This window comes from Pezoporus occidentalis, unplaced genomic scaffold, assembly GCF_034315485.1.
Source record: "Pezoporus occidentalis ecotype Australia unplaced genomic scaffold, CSIRO_AGI_Poc_V1 ctg12, whole genome shotgun sequence".
NCBI classification, from domain to species: Eukaryota; Metazoa; Chordata; class Aves; order Psittaciformes; family Psittacidae; genus Pezoporus; species Pezoporus occidentalis.
The window spans coordinates 1,210,840-1,236,147 of NW_026912994.1; the positions used below are offsets into that span (position 1 = coordinate 1,210,840).

At 41.4% G+C, this 25,308-nt stretch overlaps 1 protein-coding gene across 4 annotated transcripts in view; it reads right to left on the reverse strand.

Annotated features, from left to right (window-relative positions):
• THSD7B (thrombospondin type 1 domain containing 7B) overlaps positions 1-25,308 on the reverse strand; it is a 288,594-nt gene that overhangs the window by 151,380 nt on the left and 111,906 nt on the right. For all 4 annotated transcript variants that reach the window (XM_062605536.1, XM_062605506.1, XM_062605527.1 and 1 more), the window contains 3 exons: positions 6,666-6,857; positions 3,116-3,350; positions 981-1,096 (listed from right to left, as the gene is read on the reverse strand). In XM_062605536.1, coding sequence (XP_062461520.1) covers positions 981-1,096; positions 3,116-3,350; positions 6,666-6,857 — 543 coding nt within the window. The remainder of the gene's footprint in view (positions 1-980; positions 1,097-3,115; positions 3,351-6,665; positions 6,858-25,308) is intronic.

Below are 25,308 nucleotides of genomic sequence, written 5' to 3' on the forward strand. Positions count from 1 at the left end.
GTAATTCACCATCTGTATATTGTTTTCATTAAACACAACTTTTCTATTAAAAAAAAAAAAAACAACTCACATATGTATAGTGGTTCTGAAATTTCATTATCATGCTGAGGTTTTAATTGTACAATGCAACTAAAAAAAAGTAAATCTTGCAATGCAGCCACATCAATAACTGATTTAGCAAAAAACAAACTCCCCCACCTAGGAAGTTTTAATTTAGAATTATATTAAAGTGATAACGCTACCAAGAAGGTTAAATAATTAATTTCTTCTCATTTTAATTGTAGACTATTATTTAATAAACAAAGTCATTTACCAGGTAATTTATTCTACTTCTTTATAGGCAGCTCATTTAAAGTCTAAAAATAAATTGCTAATTAAAACAGGATTCACTGTTGTAGAAAGCAACTCATTTTCCCATAAAATCTAACAAGGACTATGTTAGAGCATCCACTGAGAATCTTTGAAGGGCAAAGAAGCCACCAACAATAATGAAATATTCTGATTACTGAGAAGGCTTTCATCTGAATAATTAATGAAACACACACGTTTGTCATAAAAACCAACACTAGATCATTATAAAGAAACTTTTTTAAACACTGTCCAAAAGCTAACTAACTAGATCAAAGAAATACACAGTCCTTGAAAAAACACAAAGCACAGGAGTTATTTGCACAACCCTGTGTGTACATCTAGTTTGGTCAAGAGAAATAAATTTCATATAGTAGGAATTCCATGTATAGCCATACAACTTTGGGAACTTGAAGGCAGAAAACCAGAAGGAGTTTATTCCAGGTGAAGAGAACTCCTATCTCCAAATCTGCTGCAAGGATCCCATCCCCTCAACAACATCACATCAACAACACCCCAGTCCAAAACTCTTCAGATCAAAGCCCTAAAAATTATTAGACTGACACGAACTACATCTACCATACATTTCTAGGCCAATTCTCTGTTTTTCCCCAAACTTCTTAAAGGCTTACCAGGCTGACATGCTGTTGGGCAGCGAGTCCACTCACTGAAAGGTGTGACAACACAGTTTTTCTTGCAGAGGAGGAGACACGGCCGCACAGTTTCAGGTCTGATGGACTCTGGACATCTATTGATCCAAACCCAAAGATAAAATATAGAAAAAATTAAAACTACAGGGAAATGTTTTCCTCACAAGTCTCTCACAGGGCTGTGCAGGTACCGCCATACCAAAGGTAACACTCCTGGTCAGTCACAGCAAGCCTCATTTTTCTTCTCCTTTGCACTCGTGTAACCCAACTGAATTTAGCATACTTCAAAGATTAAAACCAAAATAATAATAATTACAAAAATGTGGAGCTTGACTTGATGACCACAGGCTACATCTATGCTACTCTATCTATGACACCTAAAACACAAAACTCACTGCAGCAAAACAGATATATTCACTATCAAAAAAAGCATGTAGTTATGTTTATAAATAGCTTAAGTACTCTTTGATTGAGGCCTCAATTGTTATTTAAAAAGTTGTACAACACAGTATAGTATAACAGCACTGTGATTTGGTTTTCATTCCTTCTGAACTCTTAGATTAAAAATATGTCATGCATATTCTAAAAAAGGTTTCAGACACAGTTAACAAATAAAAACTCAAAGGGTGGAAGTTGAAAAATTTCCTGGCATCAGGCAGATCATGCACATCAACTGAGGGATCAGAACAGGAATTACTTCTTTAATTTTTTTATTAATCTCTAGTAGAAAGATCACTCGAAATTACTTAGTAATGCATGCAACCTCAAACAACCTCATTTGAAAGAGGAATAGGTCACTACAACATACTAGGAGAGAAAGTAAATCTTAATGTCACAATTTTGTTACTGAGGTAGTAATAAGATACTCAAGGGTATAATTTAAAAGAAAATAAATACAAAGAGACATGTCTTCTCATTGAGCATGATTATCCTAGAGGGCATATTTCTGTTACCTAAGTTGAAATATTTTTCTGCAAAAATTTTAGTTTTATTTGGCTATATAACAATTTCAGGAAGAAGCTCCTATAAGGGCTCAGCAGTCCTTCTTGATCCAGCTACTTCCATTACACAAGGAACACCACAGCACTGAAGCTACCACACCAAAGCCAAGGAGATAGCCTTTCTGAAGTTCCCAGTACACAAATCTCTCCTTTTGGCAGGACTTTTCCACCTCTGAAATTCTGTTTGCCCTCAACATACTAAAGAATTTACTTACCCCCTTCAGTTTCATTTCCCCTTACACAATCTCAGAAGTGGAGGGGGCTATAAACAATATGTTTAATTAGGTAAAGTTAAAAAATATCAAGAATTCCAGGTATAAATGAATACTAGATTTCTTTCCTTTTATTTAATTAATCTCATTAACCTTAAGAACTTTAATTAACTTTACTGAAATCAACACAGTCTGCTTATATGAGCAGGATTGTTTTGAGAGCTACAATAAGACATGAAACTCAGTTGTAAGTCTCTAGACTCATTAACAGTGCAAAAAATAATTAGCAATGTCTTGATTTTTTCATATGAGGGAAAACATCTGTGCTACTTTTTTTTCCTCATTTAGTAAAGCAAAGGAAAATTCAGAATACTTGTACTGCAGAATACATAATTTTGTTGTGTTGGTATCACATTATAGAAGCTATACAAGTGAACTGAAAGATACAGATCACATATGGCTCTGCCTTATTGTGGTGTAAATATAATGCAAAATCTGTTTACTTTTTCTATTTTATTAGAGCATTGTTAATAATGTATTAATGAACATTATATTCAATCTACTTAACATTTTCCTCACACCTGTCCTTCAGGAAAAATATTTGCAGAAAAATGTGAATTAGAATAACAAAGGAGCTACAGCAACAAATCTATACCACTAAAAGCATGCATTTTCCATGGGTTTACACAGAAAATTAAAAATGCTCTAGCTATTTATTTTTGTTAGATATTTGTATCCCTTTCATAGTAGTGATGGAGTAGTAGCTGGAGAATTAGTCTTGAAATTATTTTCAAGGATGCATGGATTTTCAAGGCTATGCAAGGATTCCATAGACCCGCTGAAAATGCCTTTATATGTCATGTATTGCAACCTCAAATAATCACTAATAACCCTTTTTAAATACCTTTTGGGTGTGACCTGGCCAGAATTGCTCTTCATGCAGAAGACTTTCCTTGTCTGTATGCCCACTCCACAGGTGGCTTCTCCGCTCCAATTAAGGGTGGCATTGAGTGCAGTTACCAGCATGTCTTCAGAGCAAGAGCTCCAGGGAGAAGTTTCCCAGAAGAAATGCATGCACGGGTGATCATTACAGGCACGGTGCTCCTGCAGGGCTTGGTCAGGGGGACAGGCTTTTCCACCTGGAGTAAAGAGAACACCCCAATTTATATTATGGCAAGTGGCAAAAGGAAGACATAAAAAAATAATTAAAAAAGTTAAGTTTGCTTAGTATCTTTCCCCCCTCCCTAATTAAAAATAAACAAATAAATAAAGTTTAAATAAATCTGTTGACCTTTATAGCTGCAATAAGAACCTTCTAAAATATTGTTTCCCCATTAAATTAGCCTTGCATAAAATTGTATTCCAGCACATAATGGAAACAGAAATAGGCAAAGTGTATTTCTGAGTAACCTTATTGATACTCCTACACAGACCCAAGTTAATTCCATTTAAATGCCAGTATCACTCAGCAAACATGCAATTAGGTTTAAAGACAAGTTAATATTATTTTTATGTTCATTCTTTGTGCTAGTTTCCCAAGGAGGAGCATCGCTTTCTGATATTTGGACTCTGTTCACACATTGCCTTAAACAGACAAGCTTTAGAGGGTCCTGAACCATACTGATGGAGGAATGCATCAAATTATACCCATATCAGAAAATCAAAGGAGAGAAAACTTGAAAGAGGTTTTGTGTATGAAGTCTTTACTTTTCTGAAACAGCATCATTCAAATTAGTGTTTAAATATTTTGCTAAGGTACTGCACTTTGTCGACAGCTGGTAATAAACCCACAAAGTACAGGCGTTTGAACAGCCGCCCCAGAAGTTTCAACACTGTAGCCAGCAGCCTGAATTTACCCCACAAAAGCAGGCACTGTTCTTAGCTCAAAAGCTAAGGAGCAATGCAGTGAAATTTAACAGTAAGCATTGTAATTTTAGGAAGAAAGAAGTAAAAATTACTAAAACCAAAGCCATTTGCTTACAGGCAACTTCTGATACAGCCAAAGTGCTGCAGGTTTTGAAAGAACTGTAGCGTTTGGGCCAGATACTACAAGACTCAGAGCACATTCATGCCCTACTAAAATCATCAAGAGATGAAGGTATATTGCTTCTTGAAGGGATGTCTATTGCCTTGTAGGCCTGAGACTTCTCAAATAAGGTATAACCCTAAATGGCCACAATAAATAGTACCAAGGAAAGAAAGAGAGAAATTTCTTAGCGGAATGATTAGGATAATCATTTCACATTCATTTTCCCCATGAAAATGGACTGTTTCACATATTACAGTACCACAGTATCACAGTATGCTAGAGATTGGAAGGGTCCTCAAAAGATCATCTAGTCCAATCCCCCTGCCGGAGCAGGAACACCTAGATAATGTTACACAGGAATGTGTCCAGGTGGGTTTTGAATGTCTCCAGGGAAGGAGACTCCACAACCTCCCTGGGCAGCCTGTTCCAGTGTTCCGTCACCCTCACTGAGAAGAAGTTTCTTCTCAAGTTTAAGTGGAACCTCTTGTGTTCCAGTTTGCACCCATTACCCCTTGTCCTATCATTGTTTGCCACTGAGTAGAGCCTGGCTCCATCCTCGTGACACTCCCCCTTTATATATTTATATACACTAATAAGGTCACCCCTCAGTCTCCTCTTCTCCAAACTATAGAGACCCAGCTCCCTCAGTCTTTCCTCATAAGGGAGATGCTCCACTCCCTTAATCGTCTTCGTTGCCCTGTGCTGGACTCTCTCCAGCAGCTCCCTGTCCTTCTTGAACTGAGGGGCCCAGAACTGGACACAATATTCCAGATGGGGTCTCACCAGGGCAGAGTAGAGGGGAAGGAGAACCTCTCTCGACCTACTAACCACCCCCCTTCTAATACACCCCAGGATGCCACTGGCCTTCTTGGCCACAAGGGCACAGGGTTGGCTCATGGTCCTCCTGTCGTCCACTAGGACCCCCAGATCCCTCTCCCCTACACTGCTAACAGGTCGTTCCCCAACCTATACTGGAACCTGGGGTTGTTCCTGCCCAGATGCAGGACTCTACACTTTCCCTTGTTATATTTCATCAAGATATTCCCTGCCCAACTCTCCAGCCTGTCCAGGTCTCGCTGGATGGCAGCACAGCCTTCTGGCGTGTCAGCCACTCCTCCCAGCTTAGTGTCATCAGCAAACTTGCTGATAATTGTTCAGTCTCAGAAATGTTTGGTATGATGATGGAGTAGAAAATGCTGCAGGTAACTTATTTCCTGAAGATTTTGACTTAGCAGGAAAAATGCAGACCAGTTATTGCTCTTGTGTGTTTGAGCGCATGTTTAAAAAAAAAAAAAAAAAGACGCAAAATGCGTGGTTTATTTGAAGAAAAATATAAATAAAAAATCTAACTCAAATTTTGAGCTTCCCAGGGAAAAATTCAGGTGGCTTTTTCAAGAATACCAATGGTAAAGGAAGCGCTGTTAAACACTGGTGAGTAATAATGAGGTGGTTTTGCCTTAAGATAATAAGAAATGCCATATGATCCATCCAACCTAGCATTCTGCCTGCAAAACTGCAAGCGGGAAATGCTGTTCATAAAAAGCACAAGAGCCTGGCCACTTTCTGCAGTTCATTGATAACTTTCACAAGTCAACAGGACAGCATACCACTGCCTAGCCATTCTATAGCCATTTACTGACTTTATGGACCTGATGTTCATCAGTTTCCTAATCCATTCTAAACCTGCTGAGACTGCCTACCTCCACAGTTGCATAAGTTTACCTCATAAAGAAATATCTTTTAAAACCTGTTTTAAACCAAATCCCTCTAGTTTCATCAATAGCCTCTTGGTTATCAAACTCCGGGAGCTGGTCAGCAGCTTGGAGAAAGCTGAGGGTTTGAACTGCCTGTGAGATGGCATCCAGAAGTTGTCAGACAGCAGAGCCATGGCCTCAGTTGATAGAGGACAAATGAAATGGCGCTTGCAAAGGTAACGGAGCTCTGTAGAATCAACCGCTATTTATCTGTATGCAGACATGTGGCTCTGTATAGCAAACCACTATACTCATTCATAATGATGTATAAAAAAAGTTGGGCTATTTGATTTTAATTATTCCTTCCTGAGGAACTTTAAAGTATTCACTTAGATAAAGACACTTGCATGATGAGTGCGAATTTGTGTCATCCAACAATTTCTTTAGGATAGGATGCAGCTCTCCTGAAGTTAATTCACACCCAGACTAGCCCTCAATAGATAACAATTCATAGCTGAAGTAAATAATTTGGAATTGTGACAGAATTTCTTTGACACATGCATTAACTCAAGCCCATAAAGATTTTTTAGTCACCAGGCATGAAGTACAGAAAGTATTAACTATTGCTGCAGTACTGGGATTACCTCTGATCTAAACACAGTTTGGGTGAGGAATGCAAGTCAGCTCATTAACAAGTAAACAATGATTAATCCAAAATTTTTACCACTTACCTTCAGCTGGAAGGGCCAAGATGGACCTACTCCTGCTCTGACTGCCCTCAGCATTTTTACTGGAGCATGAGTGGGAACACGGGGACCATGCGGACCACTCGCTGATAACACAGTCCATTGCACAAGGGATTTCACAAGCCACAAATTCAGGATAGAGAAGCTCTGAGCAGAGGTGATGTGGCACTTCTTCACCTGGAGCAAACAAGACAGACATGGAGGAAGGCTCAGCTTGGTTCAATATCCAGTCAAACAGACTATATCAAACATCCGCCTGTGGAGGAATATACTACAAAAGAGCACATGGTTAGGCTTTAAGCTTGAAAGTGTAAAACTTGAACAACTGAATTATTTCTTCAAAAGAGCAAAAAAGAAAAAATGTGTTTCAATATTCGTGTGTGACCTCTTGGCTGCAGTCCACTTCATAAAGCAAGTCCTTCTGCAACCTCACCAGAATGAACCATTATTTCTGACTCTGCTTCTCACCCAAACACAAGGATCCAAAATTATGGACCTGTTGGACCACCCCCATCTAAGAGAGAAATACTTTCTGTTAGAGATAAATCAAAGGATCTGAACCAAAGCATACCTCCTGATGAGAAGCATCTTTCCAAAACCCCTTTCAACAAGAAGGTAGAACACTGGGGACTGGTGAGTTAAAACCTACTAACTAAAAGAACCACTGGCAGAAGGAGCAGCAAAAACAAAGCACATGAGGGATCCATGTGGAGTCCAACATGCAGAACTATTGGTTTTAAAATGCAAAATAAAAATATACATTTATTTTTTAAATAAAGGAAATGTTCAGTAATTTTAGCAATTACACAGAATTTACAAGGACATCATAATGAATAAAAATTCATAAAACATAAGTCTTTAGAACTGAATAACACCTAATATCTTACAACTTAAGCAATGAACAGACATGACTGACTTTATTACGCTGTTCTATTGTTTAGTATTTCTGGACCCTTATGAATTTTTAGCTACATAGCCGAAAATTCTGGAAGCTCAAATCTACCTGTTTACAAGCAACAAGATCACACTGAATGTTACGTCCTTTTTTGCCCTTATAATAGTTACAAAGCTCTCCTTTGAGGTTTCTTTAATTATGAACTTAGGAAAAAACATAATAACTATACAGGCTCAATTATACGTAGGAAAAAAAATAATTAAATTTATAATAGCAACAACTGGCTCTTTCACCTCACCCTACAGGAAAAGGCTCCATAACAAGGCGGTCCAGGATGCAATTAGAACTAGGAGGGTAGAAAACTGCACTGCTTTTGCAAGGCAATACATATACAAGTGAGTAAAAAAGAGACTGGCTGCTAGCAAGAGTGCATAAACCTGTCAATAGCACAGTGGTATTATCTGCAGTTGCATTTCTAAATGAAGACAGAATCATCATCCTCAAAGCACAAATAAAACTTTTCAAGCCCTCGATTGTTGTCAGCTCGGCACCACTCGCTGGGAGTGAGTGAACAAGTTACTTGACTGGGTTTAAACCACGACAGTTCTTTTTGGCGCCCAACGTGGGGCACGAGGGGTTGAGATAAGAACAGATCTGACTGGATTGATAGTCACTTGTCACAATGCTGATTTATTGGCTCTCAAGGTTGTTCCTCTTGATCTCACAGTTTCAGTATATCGTATCTTACTTCCATCCAGCATTTGCTGTATTAGTGTTTTTCAAGGGTGGGGCTTGGGCTAAGGTTCAACACTATCCAGCACCTTCAAAAGGAGAAGAATGTTGGCGGATCTGAGGGCAAAGCAACAGTCGCTACTCAAACTTTGGCTGCAATGAACTGCACAGCTACTCCAGCGGCAAGTACAGCAGCTGCTCAAACTTCAACTGCAACAGACAGCGCGGTTACCCCAGCTCCAAGCACAGCAGCTGCACCACCCCCAGCAACAAGTACAGTTGCTACTCAAACCACAGTGATAATCACTGCAGCCAAACCAGAGGACCAATTCATACCAATATCGGTTGCCCCTGTACGCAAGAGAACAAGTAAAAAGGAGGCAAGAAGGGTGAAGCGAGATGAAGAAACAACGAATTCACCACCCGGTCCAGAATCTGATCAGGAGTCATCATCACATGACGAAGAAGAAGAAGAAGAGGTAACTTCTCGACCTCGGACCTCAACCGAGCTATGGAATATGCAAAAAGATTTTACCCATCAACCAGCGGAGCACATCATCACCTGGTTACTCAGATGCTGGGACAATGGGGCTGATGGTCACGAACTAGAAGGTACAGAAGCCAAGCAGCTGGGATCACTTGCTAGAGAAGGGGGAATTGACAAAGCAATTGCAAGAGAGAAAAAGTCCCTCAGCCTTTGGAGGCAGCTCTTGGCAGCTGTGAAAGAAAGGTTTCCGTACAAGGACGATGTTACGAGTCATTCGGCCAAGTGGACTACTATAGACAAAGGCATCCAGTCTCTGAGGGAATCGGCCATAGTAGAGATGATCTATCACATCAAGCCGAATAATGGGGATACACCTACAGATCCAGATGAAGTTGAATGTACACGACCCATGTGGCGAAAACTTACACGGAATGCACCGTCATCATATGCCCATTCATTGGCAACAGTAACCTGGAATGACATAGTACCACTAACAGTGGATGAAATGGTTCATAAACTCCGAGAGTTCGAAGACAATCTCACCCCTTCCATCATCTCAGCTGTGAAAAAACTGTCCCAGGACCTCGAACAATTGAGGGACGATCTATCTGATTTATCCAGCTCCTCACATGTACCAACACACGTCTCAGCTATTAACAAAAGGCGTCCTATTGTTCAAGAGAGGAGATACAGGAGGTATACGCCACGGGGTACCCTATGGTTTTACCTGCTGGATCACGGAGAAGACATGACAAAGTGGGATGGAAAACCTACTTCAGCTTTGGAGGAACAGGTGAGTGAACTGAAGAGGGGAGCAAGGGCCAAGACTGATCGTCCCATGAGATCTATGGCTTCAGTCTCTAGTGAGCAGTTTCCCAGATGGAATGGAAGAGCTGATTTTACTCCAGCTCCTGTGATAACAAAGAATAATCCCTTTTACCCCGATTTAAGTGTCCAACGCTGGGACGACCATTAGAGGGGCCCTGCCTCCAGCCAGGTGGAGGTAGGGGACAATCGGATTTACTGGACTGTGTGGATCAGATGGCCTGGCACATCAGTCCCACAGAAGTATAAGACTCTAGTAGATACCGGTGCACAGTGTACCCTGATGCCATCAAGCTGTCAAGGGGTGGAACCCATCTATATTTCTGGAGTAACAGGAGGATCCCAAGAGTTGACTGTGCTGGAGGCTGAAATCAGCCTGACTGGGAGGGAATGGCAAAAGCACCCTATTGTGACTGGTCCAGAGGCTCCATGCATCCTCAGCATAGACTACCTCAAGAGAGGGTACTTCAAAGACCCAAAAGGGTACCGGTGGGCTTTTGGTATTGCTGCTTTGGAGACTGAGGAAATTGAGCAGCTGTCCACCTTGCCTGGTCTCTCGGAAGATCCCTCTGCTGTGGGGTTGCTGAAAGTTGAAGAACAACAAGTGCCAATTGCGACCACAACAGTGCACCGGCGGCAATATCGCACCAACTGAGACTCCCTGATTCCCATCCATCAGCTGATCCGTAGACTGGAGAGTCAGGGGGTGATCAGCAGGACCCGCTCACCCTTCAATAGCCCCATATGGCCAATGCGAAAGTCTAATGGAGAATGGAGACTAACAGTAGACTATCGTGGCCTGAATGAAGTCACACCACCATTGAGTGCTGCCGTACCGGACATGCTAGAACTTCAGTATGAACTAGAGTCAAAGGCAGCCAAGTGGTATGCCACGATTGATATTGCCAATGCATTTTTCTCAATCCCTTTGGCAGCAGAGTGCAGGCCACAGTTTGCTTTTACTTGGAGGGGTGTCCAGTTCACTTGGAACCGACTGCCCCAGGGGTGGAAACACAGCCCTACCATTTGCCAGGGACTGATCCAGACTGCACTGGAACAGGGGCAAGCTCCAGAACACCTGCAATACATTGATGACATTATTGTGTGGGGTGATACAGCGGAAGAAGTCTTTGAGAAAGGGAGGAAAATAATCCAAATCCTGCTGAAAGCCGGTTTTGCCATAAAACGGAGTAAGGTCAAGGGACCTGCACAGGAGATTCAATTTTGGGGAATAAAATGGCAAGCTGGACGTAGACAGATCCCCACAGATGTGATCAAAAAGATAACAGCAATGTCTCCGCCAATTAATAAGAAAGAAACGCAAGCTTTCTTGGGTGCAGTGGGGTTCTGGAGAATGCACATCCCAAATTACAGTTCGATTGTAAGCCCTCTCTATCATGTGACCCGGAAGAAGAATGATTTTAAATGGGGCCCTGAGCAGCAACAAGCCTTTGAGCAAATTAAACGTGAGATAGTTCATGCAGTAGCCCTTGGACCAGTCCGGACCGGACCAGATGTAAAAAATGTGCTGTACACTGCAGCTGGGGAGAACGGTCCTACCTGGAGCCTCTGGCAGAAAGCTCCAGGGGAGACTCACGGTCGACCCCTCGGCTTTTGGAGTCGGGGATATAAAGGATCTGAGGCCAGCTATACCCCAACTGAGAAAGAGATACTGGCAGCCTATGAAGGGATTTGAGCTGCTTCGGAAGTGATTGGCACTGAAGCACAGCTCCTCCTGGCACCCCGGTTGCCCGTGCTGGGCTGGATGTTCAAAGGCAGGGTCTCCTCTACACATCATGCAACTGATGCTACATGGAGTAAATGGGCTGCACTAATTACACAACGAACTCGAATAGGAAATCTCAGTCATCCAGGCATTCTAGAAGTCATCATGGACTGGCCAGAGGGCAAAGATTTTGGAATGTCACCAAAGGAGGAGGTGGTGCGTGCTGAAGAGGCCCCACCATATAATAAACTGTCAGAAAGTGAAAAGCAGTATGCCTTGTTTACTGATGGCTCTTGCCGTATTGTGGGAAAGCATCGGAGATGGAAGGCAGCTGTATGGAGTCCTGGACGACAAGTTGCAGAAACTGCTGACGGAGAGGGTGAATCGAGTCAGTTTGCCGAGGTGAAAGCCATCCAGCTGGCCCTGGACATTGCTGAACGAGAAAAGTGGCCAGTACTTTACCTCTATACTGACTCATGGATGGTGGCAAATGCCCTGTGGGGGTGGTTGAAGCAATGGAAGCAGAGCAACTGGCAACGCAGAGGTAAACCCATCTGGGCTGCTGCACTGTGGAAAGATATTGCTGCCAGGGTGCAGAACCTGGTGGTGAAGGTACGTCATATGTAGATGCCCATGTACCCAAGAGTCGGGCCACTGAGGAACACCAGAACAACCAACAAGTGGATAAAGCAGCTAAGATTGAAGTGGCTCAGATGGACTTAGATTGGCAACATAAAGGTGAATTATTTTTGGCCCGGTGGGCCCATGACACTTCAGGCCATCAGGGCAGAGATGCAACATATAGATGGGCCCGTGATCGAGGGGTGGACTTAACAATGGACACTATTGCCCAGGTTATTCATGAGTGTGAAACATGTGCTGCAATTAAACAAGCCAAGCGGTTAAAGCCTCTTTGGTATGGAGGACGATGGTTGAAGTATAAATATGGGGAGGCCTGGCAGATTGACTATATCACACTGCCACCAACCCGCCAAGGCAAGTGCCATGTGCTTACCATGGTGAAAGCAACCACCGGGTGGCTGGAAACATACGCCGTGCCCCATGCCACTGCCCGGAACACCATCCTGGGCCTTGAGAAACAGATTTTGTGGCGACACGGCACCCCAGAGAGAATTGAGTCAGACAATGGGACTCATTTCCGGAATAACCTTATAGATATTTGGGCCAAAGAGCATGGCATTGAGTGGGTATATCACATCCCCTACCATGCACCAGCCTCTGGGAAAATCAAACGGTACAATGGGCTGTTAAAAACTACACTGAGAGCAATGGGTGGGGGAACTTTCAAGCATTGGGATACACACTTACCAAAGGCCACCTGGTTGGTCAACACCAGAGGATCTGCCAACAGGGCTGGCCCAGCCCAGTCAGAACTGTTACATATTGTAGAGGGGGACAAAGTTCCCGTGGTGCATATGAAGAATTTGCTGGGGAAGACAGTCTGGGTAATTCCTGCTTCAGGTAAAGGCAAACTCACTCGTGGGATTGCTTTTGCTCAGGGACCTGGATATACTTGGTGGGTAATGCGAGAAGATGGGGAAGTCCGATGTATACCTCAAGGGGATTTGATTTTAGGGGAAAACAGCCAGTGAACTCAATTGTATGCTGTTGCCTGCTGTGTAATACTTTCACAGCCCATCAACTAGATGTCTCCAGGTCACCAGCGACTGGCCCTGACTTCCCTCCAGCCATCATCCCAACAGAGAATGAACTTTGAACATCATGGACCGAATGGACTCGGCAGCATTATAGGGATTGGTCCATGCACTAAGAAAATGATCGTTTCCTCTTGGTCTGTATGTATATGGATGTATATATATGGGAGAGCGATGGTGTATTGAAAATGTGGGATCTGAGCACGACGTGAATGGTATGGAATAAGGGGTGGATAATGTCCTGGGTTCAGCAGTAGCAGTCATGTTTTTTCCTTTGTGGTAGCTGGTGCAGTGCTGTGTTTTGACTTCCAGCCTGGGAACAGTGTTGGTGAAGCTGATGTTTTCAGTTGTTGCTAAGTGATGTTTACCCTGACCAAGGACTTTGTGAGGCTCATGCTCTCCCAGGGAGGAGGGGAAGCTGTGAGGAAGCAGAGATGGGGCGCCTGACCCGGGCTAGCCAGGGAGGTATTCCATACCACAGCACGTCATGGCTGGGGTGGGGGGTAACTGGGAGTTACCTGGAAGGACACGGGCTTCCGGGTGGAACTCATTTTCTTGGCCGGTGGTATCGTATTCTCTTCCCTTGTTATTTTCCCTTATCATTGTTGTTGGTGGTGGTAGCGGTGGTGATTTGTGTTGTACATTGGTTGCTGGACTGTTCTTGTCTCAACCCGTGGGAGTTGCACTCTTTCGATCCTCCTCCCCGTTCCTCCGGGAGCAGGGAAGGGGAGAGCCCCGTGGGGGGGGGGGGGGGAACAGCCCTCGATTGTTGTCAGCTTGGCACCACTCATTGGGAGTGAGTGAACAAGTTACCTGACTGGGTTTAAACCATGACACAAGGCTATCATCTGTTTTAACCAGCCATTATCATCACCGCTGTTTTGGATGCTCACATAAGGCTAAGAACTACTTCTAGATAAAAACAATGTAAAAACACCAAATAAACCTGTAAGCCTTATTTAGCTGTCTTCTGTAGTCACTTAAGTATCAAAATCCCTGCTAACATTTTGACAGCTTGTTTGTACAGCAGCAGATAACACAAGGGCATCCTGGGCAGGCATGATTTTAGGAGTCAATGGTACAGTAGCATCAAGAGATTATAGGCTTTGGTGAAGTAGTGTAAAACATCTGTCCTCCTCTCCCATCACTGACACTTACAAGGAAGCATGTGAACAGTCACTGACAAGCTTCTGAATGAGAAGGGATGACATGTAACACCGGCCCTGCAAGAGTGCTCCCTGTCCCACAGTCCATGCAAGAGGCTACCCTCATTATATACAGACTTCACAGCAAGGGAACCCCATTAAATTCACCAAATCCTGGATTTAGCCCAATTTTCCCCATCAATCAGATTGTGCTAGAGATGCAAGCATCAGAGAAAAACCTACTTGTTGGAAGCCAGGAGAGCCTTTCCAGTGATTTAACGTGATTTCAGACAGTCTAAACTGCTACACTCAGATGCTTTAAAACACTTGAGTATCCTTTGGGGTGGCTTCCTTCACCCATGAGGAGCTCAAATGCCACAGCTTTTCAAGTGACCACCCTGTGGGGAAGGGATGCAAAGGAGCAAAATACACCTTCCACTTCTTCCCTTTGTGATTTCTTTTCACACTGGATTTACAGCAGGTGACAGCAACAGTAATGCTGCAAACAGAGGCTGCAATTCATGGTTCCTCAGAAAAGAAAGGAAGCTTTTGAGTTTCGTTGTAGAGAGTTTACCACTCGTTGCATGAAGGTACAATTCAACACTCACTTTCATTTACTTTATAGATCTATTCACTGTGTTCAGGTTTAATTACTGGCTTGTACTACTGTAGAAGGGGAATGTTCTTCTGTACCAGCCACTTGGCAGAGAATTCTCAGAAAACTACAGTATACTACAAAGAAAGGTAATAATCTTTAATTTTCCATGAAAAATACTAGCACAGGATATGTCTGAAGTGTGCTTTATACATTGTCACAGAATTACAGGAAATATTAAGCTCTCCAGAGCTTCCAAATTGTCTGCCCAATACCTTAAAGGTATAATTCTTATCTCAGATTTTCTGAATGCTCTTTCTAGATCTTTCTATAATCTTTACACACACAAGTCTCTGAGGCCAGACAGGATCCACCCCAAGGTACTGAGGGAGCTGGCAGAACTGCTCATGAGCCACTTCATTTAACAGCAGCCCGGGCTAACCAGGTCCGAGTTGACTGGAAGTTGGCAAATGTGATGCCCATAAACAAGAAGGGCTGGAAGGAGGATCTGGGGAACTACAGGCCTGCCAGTCTGAACCTTGGTGCTGGGGAAGGTTATGGAGCAGATCATCCTGAGCGCCATCACAAGACATGTACAGGACAACAAGGTGATCAGGCCCAGTCATCATGGGTTTATGAAAGGCAGGTCCTGCTTGACCAACCTGATCTCCTCCTGTGACAAGGTAACCCACTTAGTGGACGAGAGAAAGGCTGTGGATGTTGCCTACCTAGACTTTAGTAAAGCTTTTGACACCATTTCCCACAGCATGCTCCTGGGGAAGCTGGCAGCTCATGGCTTGGATGGGTGTACAGTTTGCTGGGTAAAAACCTGTTTGGAGGGCCGAGCTCAAGGAGTGGTGGTGAATGGAGTCAAATCCAGTTGCAGTTAAATCCAGCCAGTCAGAAGTGGTGTTCCCCAGGACTCAGTACTGGGGCCAGTTCTGTTTACTATTTTCATCAGTGATCAGGATGAAGGGATCAAGTGCAAGTAAGCTCACAGGTGACACCAAGTTGTGTGGGAGAGTTGGTCTGCTGGAGGGTAGAATGGCTCTACAGAGGGATCTGGACAAGCTGGATCAATGGGCCAAGGCCAACTGTATGAGGATCAATAAGGCTCAGGGCCAGCTCCTGCTCTTGGGACATAAGAACCCCTTGCCCCCTAATTTGAATTCTTTAGCAAGGTAACAGAGAAGCTACATGGAAAAGTACAATTCTGAGTGGAACTTCTGATTCACCAAAAAGGAAATTAAATTCTTTCCAGCAAGGGAAACAAAAGGAATAGGGTAAAACCCTCCTTAACTAAAGAGCTTGTTTTTTTCCAGCAGCTTTGTTTTTTCCTTATTCTCTTTTCCATTCTAGTAGAAGCCACTCCCATGGTCCTGAATAACACATTCCAAGGTGAGGCACTGAATCTACAGGAAAATTTCATTCTGAACCAGTTCAATATTAAACTGCATCTGTCTATTTTACATAACGCCTTGCAGCTATGGTGCATTAGCCTCATTCATCTCAATAACCTGTGTACCTATCTCCTCTGACACAGTTTAATTACTCTTGCCACAGACGTCTCTCCTGGCTCAGAAAAAGTGTCCACTGGAAAGGATATGACTAAACCAGCAAAAATACAAATCCCATCAGGCAGCAGGAATCAAAAGATCAACTCACTGACAAACTGAGTATCCTCCTTTTGACACTCACCGCTATACACACCATGCTCACTTTTGAAAATGGAAATTTGCAAAATTACTTTGAAGATTTCATGCTTGCACGCTGTGTGTGGAGGCCTGAATGACCTCCATGGTGAGGGAAGGCTCAAGATGAAGGAATTGCATTTCAGACTGCTCTGCATTGCTATCTAGAAGTTTAGATTTTATTTTTTTTAATCACAAATGACTGTTGTAAAAGTGTTGCATATTTAATGACAATTACTGGTTTGACATCAATATTTCTCCTTGTAGCAGTTCAAATTATTCACTGGAAATAATGAAGCTGTCATCTAAAATACTATGTGTATCGTAAAATTTTATGTTGCACTTAAATCTCAGAAAAGAATGACAATAAACTTTGATTAAATACTTGCCTGTAACAGAATAAGATGTCAACAGACAGTAGTAAATTCAGAAGAATTCCTATTGACTGTATGCCAGTTTGCTAACGGCAACTGCATTCAGAGAGCTGTCTGATGACAATATCTTGGCCTAGGCATCTCATCAGCTAACGAAAACATTACATTTAGAAGCAATAACAATCAAACAACAACAATAGGATAAATTTCATATAATCATTTTGAATGTGCTCATCTCATCACAAAAAATCATGGATTTTATGCGTTGCACACCCAGCTTTAGATACATCTTAAAGCACCCAGGGCTTGACGTCTTCAGCTCTCACTGGGGGACCAATGTCACACTTCACTGAGAACCCTGGCTGACTTTTCTTAATGCCAGTCAACAGGTAAGAACAGCAGAGAAAAGTGGTGTCAGTTTGTCAGGGAAAGCAGTGGTGTATGGAATAAATTTAATTGTAGTGGTCCATCACTATTATCAGAGCCCTATAGCAGGGAAGTAACACAGTAGCAATGAAGAATGGAGGTGAAGACCACAAAAACAGATGAAGCAGTGAAGAAGAACAAGCCATTTACAATGCAAAAGAGGAAAGAAACACAAATACAATTCAGGGGGGTGGGTGGAGAGAAGGGAGGGGAAAGGAGGAGGAAGATTTAGAAAAAAAAATAAAAATAGATGAGACAATTATTAACAGTTTGAGTCAAAAGACTTGGTTAAAATGCAACTATGAAAACCAGTGCATTAGGTTAAGGAAAGCATACTTTTAACCAGGCAATGCATAATGAAGAAAAGGGGAATAGTAACTCAGAAGAATAAGTAAAAGGAAAGTAAGATGGAAAAGTACAGATAGATGGAATAATAATAAATGTGGAAAAGAATCAGCATGTCTGAAAATACATTACAAAATCCCCATAAAATCAGAAGTCTTGCCCAAATCCCTGCATCACTTGCCATGATCCTGTCCCTTACCTATCTCCAAGTGATCATTACATGAGAAATAGATGATGACAAGTATGCAAAAAAAGTGGTACTTGTTTTTCTTTCCTGTACATCACTTACTGCAATTTGGGCTGTTTACCCACAATTCGTTATGCACATACGAAAATTGATTTGTGACTCTCAGGAAACACCATGAAAGCAAGCACAGGGGAAGCATCTCAGCAAGCAGCTGCCAAGCCTGCAGAAAACATCCTGGTATACCTCCATGAAGCATTATACAGCAGCTACCAGTCTCAAAAGTTAAAGAAAAGAAAAAAATAATACAGCTGCATGAGGTTACCTACACAAGAGCTTATATTTCCTATCCCACACAGAAAGACAAGCAGTCATTTAAAGGTATTTGCTGCACATTCACCTGCTGGGCTTCAGCATACAAGCAGAATTAATTCTAACTTGTTGCTGTTTGCACAGCCCCTCCTGAATTAAGAGAAATTGCTCACGTGGCAGCCAAAAGTAAACATGAGTTCACTGTATCCCCAGAGAAGAGCACAGAAATCAAGGCTGCTGTTCCTAATAATTAACGTAGCACAGCAATCTGAAAACATAAAGTATAAAAACTAAACATAATCCATATTAGTGTTCAGGGTTTTTTTTCCTCTCTCTTTCACTTTTTTCTTTTTTCTCCATTATCCCTCCACACTGGAAATGAGGGAATCTACACAGGTGGGTTGATCAAGACTGATTGCAATTAAGATTTATTGTTGAAATTGGTGCTGTGGTATAATTGAAACAGGTGTCCCTCTATTTTCTTCTCTGTAGTGCTTTGTTCCAAATGCTAATCAGCACAAAATATTGTAGAAACAATTACACACCTAAGTAAAACGCATTAATATATTTTAAAATACACATATATTTCTGAAACTTTAAGAAAAAGAACAAGTAAGAATAGACTGCAGAGTCTACTTCATCTTCTACATCTGTGAAGTGGGGCAGAACAATTTTAGTAAAGAAATTAAGGCATTTTAATTTAGAATAAAGAAGGTGGCATTTTATGCATCAAATTCAGAAATTTCTAGACATTTCATTTTTGCAGACTTAAGGTGCTATCTTCAGTCTGAAAACTCTGAAAGAATTGTAAGGGACATATTACAAAGGGAAAATTGCAGTAATCATGCTCTCACACAGTTAAGTGACCCCAAAAAGAAAAGTTGTGTGTGCATGCATGGAAAAGCGTCATGCTTTTATACCGACTGGTTTGATTATTATGATTTTTGTTCCGATTATGCTACTCTTTAGAATGACATATCTTAATGGCTTGCCCATAGCCATCAAAAGGCTATGACTGGCTGTTATCCAAGTGATATTCACAAAATAAATTAGCAATTTGTCATATATTGTGAATAACAGACAATTTTTCATTTCTAGCCACAGAAATTGCCCTAAGAGTTTTTATTAACATAGGACACTGAAAAATTGTAAACAATAGTGCAGCAGATGAGGTTTATGTAAGTTGGCAAAAGTCTTGTTTTCAGATACAGTGAATGCTAATGATAATAAATAATTGCAAATACCATCTGGAGGCTTTAAGAAACATCTTTCTCCAAGTCTGCAATTGAATGTCTACAAAAAGAGGATCAATGCAAAAGAAAATGAAAACAGTAAATTAAAATTAGATTTATGCCAACTACTTAAAACTAAGTGCTCATTTAGAAGCAGTTAACACAAAAATGTGTTCTAGTTCAGATGCAGTCTGGCCTAATCCCATAAAGCAACTCTGAGAGCTGCCACAGTCTATCAGGAAATGTTAAGAATTTGGAGGATGAAATACTAAGCTTTTTTTTTCTTTCTTCTTTTGTTATTAGTGATAACTGTAGTAGTTTTGTTTCCAATTTTGTCCTAGAATCACAGAATGGTTTGGGTTGGAAAGGACCTTAATATCATCTCATTCCAACCCCCTGCTATGGGCAGGGACGCCTCACACTAGACCATGTCACCCAAGGCTCTGTTCAAACTGACCTTCAACACTGCCAAGGACGGAGCATTTTCCACTTCTTTGTGCAACCTGTTCCATTGCCTCACCACCCTCACAGTGAAGAACTTCTTCCTTAATTGATCCACAAGACTCAGAACAGAGCAATATTGAGATATTCTATTTGATAGCTTTTAAGAGATTGCTATAAAAAAAGAAAACACCCTCGGTAACACAGATGATCATCAGTCAAGAGTCTAAATGAGTGACTCAGATCTGTTCTTGGGAAAAAAAAAATATATAAACAAATTGCAAGCCATGACCTTCAGTTATTGAGTAAAATTTCCTGTGGACACACAGGTTTTGCCTAGTATCAATTATGCATCTAAACTTCTACATTTGTCAGATGGCTTAAGTTACTTCTGGCTAATATACCCTGACCTGTGCTTGAACCATTTTTACATAATAAAGTTGTGAATTTTAGAAAGAGCATTGAATTTTCACTGTATTTTGCATAGATCATTTAGTACTTAAAATGTGAATAAATCAAATGTAGAAAACACAATATTAATAGTATTTTCTGTGTGTTTCTACTTTGCCCATGAGGTGGAACCTTAATTACACCATTAATAATGGTGCCTACATTTTCAGTCAGTAGTGCATCATTCCTCTAGTGTCATTTAAAGTGCATTTGGTCTATAAACTGCTCCACCCTCTGGAACTGGTTCAGTGATTATACTGTAACAACAGCCTCATTCTGCTTACAACTCAGCTCCTGTGGCATCAATGGAAGAATTTAAAGGCAGGAATCACTTATGATGACCTTAAATGGTTTAATGATTTATTTAGAAAAAGGCTTGTTTAGAAAAGTTTCTTGTTATTTTCCATCTTCAGAAAGGTTTCATAGATTTAAAGTAGATAGTTCCTATGGAGAATTAAAAAGCAGAAAAAAAATTCATCACTGGCTTCCCCTATTACTCAGAGTCTAAATTGTCTCAAACATGGACACACAAATATCTAAAAACTGGCACCTCTGAATACACTTTTTGCTGGCAGCTGGGGGGAGAGAGGGGGAAGTTTCCAATCAGGGTTTCCAAGGGGAAAGTAAACAGCACACAACCTTATATTTGGGTATTGTAATTAAAAGGTGACAAATAACAGATCTGCTACCGTAAAAAAAAATAAATTATGTATATTACTCTGAGGAAGTCTTACGACACAACTTTGCCTGAAGCTTGCTCCCAGTATTACTGGTCCAGGTAAGGCAGCACACTCTGCTTCCCCTTGTTCTTAGCTGATGAAACTCAGCCAAGTTTCCTATAAAGATGCTCACTCTTTCTCTAGGCTTCTGATGGAGGTGGATACTGCTGCATGAATGCTTACAGAGCAAGATGAAGCATCCTCACAGCATTGGCCAGTGTTATCATCCCAACCTGGGAAATGGGGTCCTGCCAGCAGAGCAGCGTTTGCCAGAATACAAACACTGCATCCCCAGGAGGTCTCTGATCAGTGGAGTGCACTGATCCTCCATCACCGCATCCTTTCAGAGTTTGAACATATGGATGGGCTTGGTCACAGCAGCTGGGTTCAGGGTCTGGAACAACCTGAGCTGGATTGAACTTGCTCATTGAACAAGTCTCAGACTCTCTCCTGTAAAAACAAAATAGGGTGCACATGCACCTACAGATGGTGATATTTTCCAGATTGAGTGATGGTGAAACTAAAACCTGAAGACTGTATTAAAAAGACTTCTAAGAGAGGCCAGAAAGGCCATTGTCCATGTTTTCTTAGTGTCCTCGTGGTACAACCCGGGCTCACAGAAAGAAAAAAGAGGAAGACGACAGAGCAAGCAGAGAAAACACAGGAGAAGGAATTATCTGTAAAAATTTCATCAAGCTGGTGCTTTCCCAGAGATGCTGAAGCTGGGACGATGTGCTGAGCTGGCAGTTCAGACAAATGTTGTTTGCCAAGTCCAGAGACACCCATGCCAACAGTTGCCCTCCCACACTGACCTATTCCTTATTTGCTCCAAAGCAGAAAAAAGACCAAAGATTTATGAACACTAAACGGCCTACATAGATACCAACCAGTCATTCCCTAACAGGTTTTTCAGCTCCTGTTGGAAACCTACTATTTTAACTTTGCTACTAGATTAAAGAAAAACACAGAATCAGTAAATGAAATCAAATGAGCACCCCTCCACCCCCTGTTTAAACACCCTGAAGTGTCAAGGCTGTCAGGAGGCATTTGGACATGCTTTTCAAATATAAGAACTGAAATAGAGAAACCGGAGAGTATCTGGATAAAATCTGGTTTTCTACCACTAAATTTCTTTGTGTGAAAAAAGCAATAACCTCTCTGCAGCTTAGAAAATATTTCTGTTCTGATTATTCAGCTATTAAAATAGGAAAGTGTCATTTTATGACAATTGCTTTCGGCAGGAGATATTTTATACTTTTATTCTCAAGGAATATGTACATAAGGAAGAACAATATTAAAACCTTCAGTGTTAATCTTTATTTTAAGAGCTAAGCACATTTTGACAAACTTTCTAATAGACACTCTTCAAAATCCATAACATATATGAGCATGATTACATTACTCTAATTTACTTTTTCTCCTCTCATGTGCAGCAATAAAAATTTACCTTTGAACTTATATTTAAGTTCAGGAGGATATGCAAGCACAGAAATACAATAAAGCTTTACTAATTCCACACATTATTGAAATCCTAAAAGCGCAAATGGTATTTTACTGTCTTCGTGCATACTTAAAAATTTCAATTCAAAACGTATTTCATTAAAAGAACTGGTTAAGCAACAGCATATCATTTTTTTTAAGTTTATGGATTAATGCACTAGAATTATATTTTATATATTTGGATAAAAGTAGGTAATGCTAGTTTTTGTTTAGGTGCTGTAAGCAAAATCTTGATAGATGCTAAATAATTGAGTGCTCCATCCATCAGATTTCTAAGCACTATAAAACTGAAGAGAAGGAAAGTGCTAAAGAATAACCTTTGCTTACCCACAGGCTGCTGTAAACTGGGACTGATTCCAGTAGTGAAAATACCATTGACTTCACCAAAACGGGGAGTGTACAGCTATGCAAGATAGCTTCCAACTAAACAAAGCACAAACAGGCTAAAGTACAGAAAGAATTTAGTCCATGAAGATCAGGGATCATCACGTAACAGTAATGATACCTGACCAATGAAAACATCACTACTAACACATGTGACAAATTCTGGGTATCTCATCTCGGTTATGTAATGCTAAATGATGTGGCCATACAAGTCACTAAGCAAGAAGCTCATGCAACCCAATACATGACAAAGTGCAAAAGTTGACTCAAACAGCAAGTAGAATATTTTCACAACCTTCTTTCTGTTAAAAGGTCACTTTGCACATTAGTTCCAGCTTCATTGATTAGCAGCTGAGATAACAGCCACTCACACACACCTCAGAGTTATTGGGAAAAAAGACAAGGGGATGACTTTCTGCATATGACTACATTTCTGGTGCTTGTTCAATCACAGATAAGGCACAAATACAAAAAAAGCAGCAGAACAGACTACTCTGAAAACATAACAGAAACTTACTAACCCTTACATTTGCAAAGAGGCATCAAAAATGATAGTTATTATTACTGCTGTAATTACATGGCTGGGGCTCAGAAGAATTGCATTTTGCTTCCCTGGAAGCATGGCCCCATGATGTTTGATGGCTCCTAAACCCATAGGAACAGATCTGCCCACCATGGCCAGTTTGCACAACACCTGCAGGATCAAACACCTGGACACTTGAAGACATGCTGCCAGAAATGGTCCAAACAGGACTCCCAAACCCACAGCGTCCATCACCCCAGTCCTCCTGGAGGCAGATTATGGCAGTTTACCTCCTTGGTATATTGATGCCTGTGAGAGTCTTGAAAACTCAACAGCTAGGTCTGCTGTCTGCTGCTAACTTGGGCTCCTCTAATCATAAAGCTCTGAGGTGCACCAACATCATGATCTTTCCAGAGTGCTACTCTGTTCCCACCATCTGTGTCCTTACATAGGATTACAGGCCAACCACTGAGGACTAAGACAGAGATTTTCATATCTTGTCAAGTGAGCTACAGTAAAAATCCTCTCCCTGTGAGTCAGCAGTGGTCAGATACATCCTCTCAAGCCAGCTACAGGAGGGAAATGCAAGGGAATAAATACATGGAGCCAATTAACCTTTTTGACTACTAAATACCAGACCAGGCTGGGGAAACATGAGGGCCATATTTTAACTCCACAGAGGTAATGAAGTTGCCATGCTGAAGGATTTCCCATAGTCCAGTAGGACTCAGTACATGATACCAAGCTCTCTCAGGCTCAATTCATCAAATTTAGGCTACTGAGCTATCCTGTGCCATGGCAAACCTAGACTGGACAAGGCAAACCTCATCTTTGCATGACTTCCCAGCAACAAGCAGCAAAGCAGGGAGCAGTTTACCACAGCAAACTATGACTGGCTCCTACATTAAGGTGAGCTTTCAAGATGAGCCATCCCTGGTGCAGAGTCAGAATTTAACAAAAGCCTTCAGAAATACGGTCTCTGCCAAGTTTGTTTTAGAGATAAATACTTGCTAAAAAGTCAGCGAAAAGGTTTTCCTTTGAAACTAGGTAAGCAGAACAAGACTTCTACCTGCTCTCAAGCACTTAGTGGAAATGTATTCCACTACAGACTTTAAAGTCACCTCACTGGCAACATAACCTCCCAACGTACTGAAAGCCAGCACGAAATGTTGAATTAATACGTATATGCTAGCAAGCACTCCTACAATCATGAATGTTTAATCTAGTTTTTCACTAGCTGACACTGTACCCCCATGGCTGCTATGTGGTTTTGAAGCCTTGAGAGGGGGAAGAACTAGAGGGAAACTGCTGGAGAGCAGGGAACCACAGAAAAGCAGTCAGAGGGAAAGTCTCTGGAGAAAGCCCAGAACAGAACACTATCACAGCAAAAGAAGCAAAGCAGATATATGTTAACATCTGGAGCGGGATGGTGGAGGTAGAGAAGGGAGTTAATATGAGCACCGGGAGGGACTCAGCTTCTACTTTCAGTAGTCATGGGGCTACATTTCAATGATGTGTAAAATACTTCCCAGCAATATATAAGATGTTACTCCTTACATGTCGTGTATACAAAGAGATGCGAACAAAAAGAGTTTTCAGAGAGTGTGTAATACCGACTGACTGCACAGGGAAAGTTCTGATGTACCAAAAGACTGCTGGAAAAAGGAACTTTTAAACACCTTTGGGGTCTTACCCATATATCTTAATGTTCTAAACCATGACAAATGATTGGATAACAACTCTTACTCCCCTTGTCATCACTGATCTTCTTAGGAGGCTTATTTCCTCAAACCATGATGACGAACATCTGTAGTCACTTATTTGAGCAGCAAAGTTTATTGCCTTTACTAGAAAATGAAATTTTCCTCCAGGAGAACAGCAATGCACACAAAAGGGCAAATTTCCACCCTGGAGCATGTGAATGCATTCTCCTACTCTTTAGTGAGAACTACATATATTTATCCCA